The sequence below is a fragment of the Larimichthys crocea genome, chromosome XI, assembly GCF_000972845.2.
Source record: "Larimichthys crocea isolate SSNF chromosome XI, L_crocea_2.0, whole genome shotgun sequence".
Classification (NCBI taxonomy): Eukaryota; Metazoa; Chordata; class Actinopteri; family Sciaenidae; genus Larimichthys; species Larimichthys crocea.
In genome coordinates, this window is record NC_040021.1 from 15323340 (window position 1) to 15334068 (window position 10729).

The 10729-nt window shown below is 38.8% G+C and overlaps 1 protein-coding gene across 1 annotated transcript; it reads left to right on the plus strand.

Moving 5' to 3' along the window:
• The first annotated feature begins 1331 nt into the window (after nucleotides 1–1331).
• Nucleotides 1332–6802, plus strand: LOC104920853 (solute carrier family 23 member 2). The gene is made up of 12 exons (XM_010733235.3): nucleotides 1332–1439; nucleotides 1702–1848; nucleotides 2165–2322; nucleotides 3608–3767; nucleotides 3988–4169; nucleotides 4402–4522; nucleotides 4637–4793; nucleotides 4946–5199; nucleotides 5412–5576; nucleotides 5674–5782; nucleotides 5915–6010; nucleotides 6188–6802. The coding sequence occupies exons 1-12, from the start codon at nucleotides 1392–1394 to the stop codon at nucleotides 6352–6354; spliced, it is 1764 nt and encodes a 587-aa protein (XP_010731537.1). The 5' UTR covers nucleotides 1332–1391; the 3' UTR covers nucleotides 6355–6802.
• The last annotated feature ends 3927 nt before the right edge of the window (nucleotides 6803–10729 follow it).

A 10729-nucleotide genomic window follows, 5' to 3' on the forward strand; every position in this document is an offset into this window, starting at 1 on the left:
CATCCTACATTTACAGGAAAAAAAAATATGTGTCACAGTTAATGATTTGCAGATTTGCAACATGAATCTTAGTCACACAGGGATATGCTTTATGAGCACTGTGTTACTTGTGTGCATGTACAGATTGCATTAGCAGCAGCAGTTACCTCATGGATGATTCCCACTCTGAATACAATAAAAATAACTCTTATCTGAGTGTATTTCTGTGTTTTAAAGAACGGATCAGAGAGCTGAGTAAGAAATGAACCCGCCTGGTTATAAGTCACAAAATGATAAAGTGTCATTATCTGTAAAAATGTTGCAGAGAGTAAATGATGTGTTACATCTTCAATGATATTAAAGTTTCCTCCAAAAAGAATTTCCTAGAATGTAAAATACTTCCTAAGTGCAGAGCCCAAACTTCACTAATAAACCAGCACATATTAACATTATTATAAAAATAAACAAATATCTCATTTTTTATTGCCTGTGTTGCTGCTGACCATCCTTCCTCCATGCTCGCTTAGTTCCTCCTTACTTGATGGCAGATAAGCGGTGTGTCAGTTTGACTCTCGAGTGTCATTAACTCTACTGAGTGAGAGCAGAGGAGACATTGTCCACATCCCCTTTATGGTTTTTACAGACACGAGGCGTACAAGTGAGTCTGGGTTCCCGTGACCTAACATCAAACACCACACAAGTACCCAAAGACAAGTGATGAGGGCAGGTGTTACAACTGAAGCTGTCTCTGTCCTATAACTGTTAGGATCCCTCTTGTTAAAAAAAAAAAAAAAACTGAGAGTGGAGTTTGTTTTCTTTCGATAATTTCCCAAGATGCATTGCTGCACCTGCCTCGACACATTTAGTCCTGTCAGCTTGATGTAAGCTCTAAATATAAGCCAAAGTGTGTCAAAGTGTGTGAAATCCATCCACTTTGTCCTGTGAGAACTTCTAAGTGTGTGTGAAATCCATCCACTTTGTCCTGTGAGAACTTCTAAGTGACCAAAAACCAGGTGTATCTAGTGAGATATGCTCAGGTGTATTTATATATATATTTTTTCATTACTGTTATTTTTGTTTATTTTTTATGGGTCTGTGCGTCCATCTGGGTATCGTCGACTTTGCCCTAAGTCCACTTCCTTTTCTTACGTTCACCTCATTTCATGTAATCAACTTTTGTATCTCATTCACCATGATATGACATGAGGGCCTATGTATAGTGCTCTAGCCCTCAGTCCTTACAAATGATTAACTATAAATGCTAGCGAAAGAGAGAATTCCTCCTCCTCCTTGGACTCCCCCAGCATTTAGCCGGTTAGTTTCTTTGCAGTTGTCATTATGTTTCTAATCATCTCTTGTTAGAGGAACCTCAAGAAACCAGACGGAACTTTTTATTTTACACTGCAGTTGCCATGGCTTCAGGGAAAGAAAGCAAGGGACTTGACAATCTTGCATTTGATGTAAGTACAATGACTTATTAATCATTTATTCCACATGTAAAAAATAAGTATTATTCCAACACACAGTCAGACTCACCTGAAGAAGTACCCAACACTAAGTTCTTATTTACCCTAATACAAAGTGACCAAAGGTTCACACGTGGGAGTAATTTCGGCTGAAATTCTTTGCATGGTTTCACCAGAGGAATGGCAGTGAGAGTACCAATGTATTCTCACTCTATCGAGTGTGTGTGTGTGTGTAATATATTTGTTTATGCTGTAGATGGATGAAATAGTCAATGATCAACCAAGAGAAAAGGAGAGAAAGACTTGTGAGAGCCACTCTGTAACAGAGGAAGACAGAAATAAACCAACATACTGTGTCACTGATGTCCCCCCTTGGTATTTTTGTATTTTTCTGGCCATACAGGTGCGTATAACATAAGGTTTGTGTTGTGAGTTGATTTTAGACTTCAGTATTATTTTGAACAATTATTATTTGACAAGATTTCTCTGATTGTCTCGTGGCTTTCCTGGTTCTTGGCACTGCTTAGGCAAAGTTATAATTGAGGCAATAAAATGACACGTTGAATATTTTATTTGTATCCAGTATCAGTGGAACATTATAAAAGGCTTGCCTTGTATCAAGAAAGAACTGTATGTTATAAACCAGGATTCTCAATGTGTTTGTATTGGTGTCAATGCCGTCAACTCATCACTCTCATCACTGTTTCTGTCCTGTGCAGCATTACCTGACAGCATTTGGTGGGATCATCTCCATCCCTCTCATTCTCTCAGAGGCACTGTGTCTGCAGCATGACAGCCTGATCCAGAGTCGCCTCATTAACACCATTTTCTTTGTCTCTGGCATTTGCACCCTGCTGCAGGTCACCTTCGGTGTAAGGTCAGAATTATAGTGCTAATTTACTCCACCACTCACCATCCTGTAAGGAAATATGGTTAAAGTTATTAAGACGTTAAAAAGTGGTACACTTACTACTACTTTTACTTTCTTACTCTTTCTTTACACTGACATTATATTCTGGAAACAGTCCAAAAATAATTCATCAGCATATTTATATTAACCATGAGTATCAGGCGTGCACAGTTCCAAAGCTTAAATATTGCATGTAAGAAGGAGCACTACCACAGGTCTTTCATTCTAACAGCTGTCAGACCCTTTAACACCAACATGATTTAATGACTTTTTTTCTATTTATTTCTTATTTATGAGTAATTTAAAGTTGTCTACAAACTGCTCTAACAAGTGAATTCCCCCAGTGTGAGATCATTACAGTCAGCTTACATTTTATCTTATCTTATCTTGGAATGAACCACCCCTACTGTAAGTGTCTATATTTCTGTCCCCATGATGGAATAGATAGATAGATATACTTTTTTATCCCAAGCTGGGAAATTACAGAAGTGTGACTACTAGAATGAAAAAAACAAAACAGGCAAACCATGTGCTGTGTCACAAGCTGAAAGGATAAATATGATCCTCAAGTACTGATACATGCTCTATATAAAATAAGGGTTCACTACCAAGAGAAGTAGATACATCCCATAAATAAATATCATCACTCAATAAATAAGAAGCTGTAAGACCCTATGGAGGTTTGCAATGTTTTGCAATGTGTGGATTCAATATTCTTCCCTGCCTATACCTATTTCATCTTTCTTCCTTATGCTACTTTTACAGTACATTTATTTACATGTATCAAGCCTTTTTTTAAGTAGCTGTTTTTGGTGACAGAAATCTGCTAAACCTAATGTTGCCTGCTACCTGCATGCTGACACAACTAAGATGGTGAACGTAAACACTATATCTGCTAAACATCAGGATGTTAACATTACCATTATGAGAACTAGCATGCTGAGCCTTTAGTCCAAAGCACTGCTGTGCCTAAGTACAGCCACACAGAGCTGCTAACTTGGCTGTAGACTCTAGACTATAGAGTCTCCAAAGAATAACTGTGGATATTAACAGATTTTCAGTGTTGGCTGATCTTAATGGATTCAGTACAAATAAAAAGAAAAACAAAATTGTCCTTCAAATTCAACCTCTTGCATATTGTGTTTGGTAGTGTTAGGTGTTTATACATAAAGAGACATTTTGCAACTGCTTTGTTTCGACTTACTTCTCAGTAAATGACAGAAAATTGCTTCTGTTTATGGCCAACCTGTAGGCTTCCCATCCTACAGGGGGGTACATTTGCTTTACTGACCCCTGCCTTGGCCATGTTCTCCACGCCAGAGTGGGAGTGCCCAGCTTGGACCCAGAACGCCAGTATGGTCAACACCTCGTCACCTGTTTTCATAGAAGTGTGGCAGACCCGCATGAGAACAGTGAGCCAACACAAACACTGTGCTTTCACAGGTTTCAAGAAAAGTGGGACAACAAATACGTAAAACAGCACTTCTGTGGAGTTCATGATTAATTCAGTGAGCTCATGTGGTTTCCGCTCCAGGAAGAAAACAGTCATATTGTTGTTGTAGTCTATCAATCAGCAAAAAGAAAGAGTGATAGTGTTAATGCTTATCTTGGATATTGTGTTTCTGTCCACAGCTGCAGGGCTCTATAATGGTGGCCTCGCTTCTCCAGATCCTGGTCGGTTTCTCTGGCCTCATCGGCTTTCTCATGCGCTTCATTGGTCCCTTAACCATTGCCCCAACAGTCTCTCTCATAGGCCTGTCACTGTATGATTCAGCTGGGACCAAGCTTGGCAGCCACTGGGGTATATCTGCTATGTACGTAACAGCTCGCTGCTATGATGAATGCCTGTTTGCACAGTTGGAGAGTTGGAAAGTGTTTTCGTTGTGTGAAGCAGTAGTATTTAGCTACAAACGGCCTTCAGGCCAAAGCCCTTTTGAAAGCTAGATTTCACAAGCCAGATGTCCCCTCAGTGGGTCATTACTGGCCTCATTGTTATCAGTCAATTTTCCATCCTGATGTTAATGACAGTTCTTCTCATACACACAGGACCACAGTGTTGATCATCCTGTTCTCCCAGTACCTCCGTCTCATACCAATCCCCGTTCCTACATATAGCAAATCCAAGAAACTTCACACCTCAAAGTTCTATATCTTCCAGATAATGCCTGTATGTATCAGACAATAATACGTTATTGATGGCAATATACTGTACATTGTTTTTAAACCATTTTTATGGTTACCAGGAAATACTGACAGTGACACTAATAAAAGATATGTTTAGATTCTGCTGGGTCTTGCGGTTTCATGGTTAGTCTGCTACCTCCTCACCATCTATGATGTCCTACCATCTGATCCAGCTGAATATGGCTACCTTGCTCGCACTGATGTGAAGGGAAATGTGCTGAGCGAGGCTTCCTGGTTCACATTTCCTTATCCTGGTAAATTCACAAAAGTACTATTAACATACCTGTTTTGTTTATCTGTTTCTTTATATTCTAATTATTTTATCTTTAATACATCACCTATACGTCATATATTGCTGAAGATGTTTTTATAGACTAATCAATCACCATTTCGACTCCTCGTACAGGTCAGTGGGGCATGCCAACTGTCAGCCTGGCGGGTATATTAGGCCTTATGGCTGGAATAATATGCTCCATGGCAGAGTCTGTGGGCGACTACCACTCATGTGCCAAGCTGTCAGGGGCCCCTCCACCTCCGAAGCATGCCATCAGTCGGGGCATTGGTGTTGAAGGACTCGGCTGTTTGTTGGCAGGGGCCTTTGGCACAGGCAATGGCACCACCTCATTTAGTGAGAATGTGGCTGCCCTGGGTATCACCAAGGTAAGATAGTCACAACAGTACTGATATCGAACCCTACAGTTTCACATTCATTTAAACTGCATGTTTTTAAGCAGCAGCACCTGCTGTTAGTATGCTACCTGCCCAGCATAATATATATAGAGAGAGGCGGTGATTTATAACTAGGTTGACAGTGTGGAAGAGCAAAACAAGCAAGTCTGCAAAACACATTTCCAACTGTGTTTGTGTGACAGGTGGGTAGCCGAATGGTGATTGTTCTGAGCGGAGTTTTCATGATTTTGATGGGGATGTTGGGTAAAATTGGAGCCATTTTCGCAACCATCCCCACCCCAGTGCTCGGAGGGATGTTCCTGATTATGTTTGGAGTCATAACTGCAGCAGGCATTTCTAATCTACAGGTAAACCACAGCATGAAATATGATTTGATACTCAGTCAGATTGTGTCTGAATGCTTTGCTGCTATTCAGAATTTAACTGACACTTCTCATTTTACAGTCCACAGACATGAATTCCTCCAGGAATACATTTGTTTTTGGTTTTTCCATGTTTTCTGCACTTGTCATTCCAAACTGGATAATGAAGAATCCCGATTTCTTCAAAACAGGTATAATCTACCATGGAATGTCATTACTTTTTAACTACTACTAGCCGACATGAATTGACAGATTCAATCTTAAGATGTTTTGACTACATCAAACTAATCTTTTTCCTCTCTTGTCCTTGCCGTGTAATTTAGGTGTTACAGAAGTAGACCAAGTATTACACATATTGTTGACCACCCATATGTTTATAGGAGGATTTCTTGGCTTCTTCCTAGATAACACAGTTCCTGGTAAGCAGAAGTAGAAGGTTGTGATTTAATCAAATTGTTTTTAGCAGCCTTCTATGTAGCTTCTGAGCTTGCAATTTGCTGTGTTGTGTTTCTCCCCTAATATTTAATTGTTGTAGTTGTAGTTAATGTAGTTATGTACAGCTCTCTTTTAATAGTTTTCTAAAATCACTGTCTCAGGGACCAGACGTGAGCGGGGCCTCTTAGCCTGGGACAAAGAACATCTTGAGGAATCTAGCAATACCTTGGAAACTGAAGAGGTGTATGATCTTCCCTTTGGCATAACCTCTTGCCTCTCATCCCAATCTTGGGTTCGCTATGTCCCTTTCTGCCCGTCAAAGGACTAAAGACAACAATGTGTGACAGGGCAAGGCAATGAGCAATTGCATAACGGCACATAGATCATTAATGAATTTGCTCTATGAGTAATAAAATGGTGTAATAAAATAAAATAATAAAAAGTCCTATTTAAATGGTGTGCTTAGGTCACAATGCTGTTTGAAAACCAGTGTCACAGAAATATATCACTGGTTGAGTATTATTTTTAAATTGAAGCCTATTTGCAGTTATTGCTGTGGATGCCAGTATAAGTTGCTGGTTATTCTCTTCACTTTTGTTTCATTTTGTTCATCAAAACATTATTTAAATTAAATTACAGTAAGTTTGTCTATGTTTACCGTCCTACATATAGCAGAGCTGCAAGTGGCGGCTTTAGTTCTGAGCCTGACTACACAGAGAGAAATAAAAAAGATAAACTGTGACTCTCACATTCTATCAATACCAATTAAAACAGAACTACGAAGTGATCAAAGTGTTACTGTTTGTGTGTTCCACAATTACTCTTACTCTTCCAATATCTTGCAGATAGAAAACTAGAATAATGTGTTCTTTATTCTGCCCTTTCAAAGGAAATTATATTTAGTGGATACATTTATTATCACATTGCAGCTGCTTGAAAATCCACAACAGCAGCCCTCTAGCTATTATTGTTTTTTCTCTCTGCAAAAGTAAACAGAGATAATAGATCTTCTCGACCTTTCTCTTTGCCTTCCATCTCTTTCTCTCACTATTAATATCCTATGTCTTACCAACTCTGACAGCCAGGTGGGTTATGGTGTAACGCTCTGATCTGTGAAGCCATCAGTTTCCCCCTAGGCTCATTTTGACCACTGGTCAACGGTTGGCTGCTCACGCTAATGTGATTTCAGCACAAATGTAATTTGTACTTTAGATATCTCGCCTTTTTTTCTTTGGCTGTCTTTTTCGTACCTCACACATTACAGAACATTAATATTTGTATGCTGCTTCTCTGGAGTGCTTTTGCGCAGAGATTCACAATAGGGTTTTATGTAACACTGTGCCAACGATCTGTATTGCAATGGAAAATGATCATGATAACTCAGCAGTTCTCTGCTCATCAGGCTTCAAATTTAACAGCACCATATACAGTATATGTTTTTTTCTGTTTGAGACTTCAGCCTTGAGGAATTACTTTTATACTTTTTCTAAAATCTACATTATATCATCTGCATCAGCTTTCAGGCACAGTATATTAAATTGATCTATTGTATTGCTCTTGCTAAAATGCCATGTTCATCTTTTTGACATAAATATTAGCCCAAATGGAGATAGGAAAGTGATGCGAGAGACAAACAGAGAGAGAGAGATAGAGAGAGACAGAGGCAGAGAGATAGGTTATTCATGACCAGTAGATGGGGATCATACTGCAGTCTAATGTGAGAGAGCACTCTGCACACTCCTGCTGATTCATTCATTCAAACACAAAGAGGGTAAATAAAGAATATCCAATGAATGCACATGCATAATATATTGAGTTGATGTCATTTATAGTACCCACATTCATTCAAATGACAGATTTTGATTTGAAAACTGTAATCTGTTTGGATATATAGTAATGTGGATTTATATTACTACCCTGCATTGTGGGCTGGAATTCCAACATTAGCTGTTATTTTTCTATTCTTAGCCGAGCAGAAAAATATACTGTCGATTTTAACCTCAAAGCCCTGAAGGCAATTACTTCCAATAGGCTCTGGGAGAATGAAATCTTTCACCATGCCAAGAAATGAATGGTAATACATATAATTGTCAAGATACTTCACAGCCTTATAGCAGGGTTTTGCACATATTCTGGGCAAGATGCTATACAAAACTTGTGGTGTTATGCACTCACACAACCAAGATGCAATAATGGTAGATGAAAATATAAGTCAGTTTAAGCCATGGACAATTTTAGTGGGCCATACCAATCAGGTCTGTTCATTTCCTGAGCTGAGTGGTGGATATATCTGATACTTCAGTGTCCGGAAATACTGGATGAATCAGCACACTGAGGTGAAACTAGCTATCACTATTAAGCTTGGATCTGAGCAAGAACATTGTGACTGTTGCTTCCTGGGCAGGTAAATCTGACTCAGCTCCCTCTGACAAAGGAGAATTGAACCATCCTTGATATTAATGTTTGTCAAGGAGGTATGGCCATAATATAAGGAAGGTATTCTGGTAGCAAGGTAAATGTCTGATAACATATTCAATGATTCAAAATCAGAAACAGTATTTCAGCATCTACATTATGCCAGAGTTTTATTAATTTAAAATGACTTTTGCATACCATTCTCATTTAGCTACCTTGAAAAAGACATATTCTGTAAATTTCTACGTTGAGATGTTTATTTTATATTCTATATTCTGAGACATACAATTTTATTTGTACTGTATGCATTTGTGGATGTAGAGAGCATACCCACCATACCATCTCACTATATGTCCTTTTTTTTCTACACTGGATTTGAACCAAGAAACTGCTGCCAAGAAAACTTTTAGGCCAACTTTATCCCTTCAGTCTTTCTAATATTGTGATTTTTGTTATATTTTTGTATTAAACATTCTTCACTTGTGGATTTTATTCATTCAGAATTGTATCTCCTTAACTTGACACGCCCTTTAGTCTTGTTCTTATTTCAATGACATCAGTCCATTGAACTAACCCACTGTATCTATGTGGACGATGCTAAATGTACGACAGATGCTGCAGATTTATTGATTGGATGTTTCCTAGTAACATTCCTAACATAACGTTTAGAGTCACGGTCACACATACTTGAAAAGATGTTGCATCTATGAATGTTGTGGACTTCAGTTAGCTCATTTTTATTTCAGGAGCACTGGCAATAAAATAGTCAAATTATAATTTATTCAAGTCGTATCATTTTAGTTCAGTTTTGCCACCTGGTGTAGCATCAACTGTAATTCTGGTAAGTTTGCTCCAGCCTCCGAGGACATAACAGAAAACTACAAATGTAGATGAACAATTTTAGGCAGGATGTGACTCGTAAAAGTTATGTGTAATGAGAGCACTGCCGGTTGCTGAGAAATCACCTGAAATATTCATAATACTGCAGTCTTCCTTGCTGAGAAATCACCTGAAATATTCATAATACTGCAGTCTTCCTTCACCCATCATGATTTCTTTCTGCTTCCTTTACTCTTTCCTCGTATCTCTCTCGCTCTCTCTCTCTCAAACTACTTTTCGGCACTGATCCACTGTAACAGATGCTAGAGCAATTGGAGCCCATACATGCACTCTGGCAGCAAGTTACTTTTCCAGAACTTTTCATGTTTGAAACATCCAAAGTTTTCCCAGGTCAGATGGATAATGCTCTCCCACCCTGAGACCTGATCCTGCCTCATCATAGCGGGGTCCCTTTGGTGTTCATTAACAAAACCAGACAAGAAATTGAGAGGGTCGACTTTAAAGAATAGTTCACCCCAGAATGAAAACTCTCTCCATTCTGGTTGCACTCATTAGTACTCTGCAGTGTCTGCATTATCCAAAGCAGGAAGGAATCGCTAATCCATGATTCATCAAAGGGCTCTTACATGTCTCATTGTTTCCATATACAGTATGATTCATATAATAGGCCTATTTCATGTTGGAGATGAGGAATTACACTGCAAGGAAATCCCAATGGTGTATTTTTGTGGAAAAAAATGTCAGAAAATATTAAAAATTAATCCCTACTGCAATGTTTCTTTCCTCTGTGCCTCTCTATGGCATGGTGTATTATTTTCATATGAACACTGGAGGGGGCTGCAGGCTAAGATATGGTTTTCAGTCTGACCAGGACTGTAGGGAGGCTGAGACCCAGAGTACAGACTTTTCTTTTGAAGCATCCTTTATAAATGGCTGGAGGTTATTTAACAGAAACAAGGCAAACCCAAACTTCACAGTATCATCAGTTTGTCGGAAGGCCATCCCGTTTAAATAGGTATTGATAATGTGCTGAGGCAAACATTGTCCAACCATTGCAGTGGTGGAACTGAATGGTTAATGAAGTGTTACTGAAAGTTGTTTTGTGGGTTTGTGGTTGTTTTCATGAGGTAGTGATTTGTTGGAAATCTGTGAAGGGAAGAGTTACCTGGGCTCTCCCAAGGAGGTAAGTCCGTCACCCACTCAGTAAGATCAGGATGTAGTTGCATGTCCCTGCTTACTGTATCTGCACATGTCCATATGGCTGTATGGTACTCAAGGTCTGCAATTTAACCCAATAGTCTTTCTGTTCTTTCAAATCCGGTGTATATAACAATCTTAGATTCTTGAAACACAAAATGTAGAACTCTGGACTGAAAATGAACATATATATTACATTATCTGTCAAGTATTATCTTATTTTATCTTATCTTATTTGATTTTGTTTACTG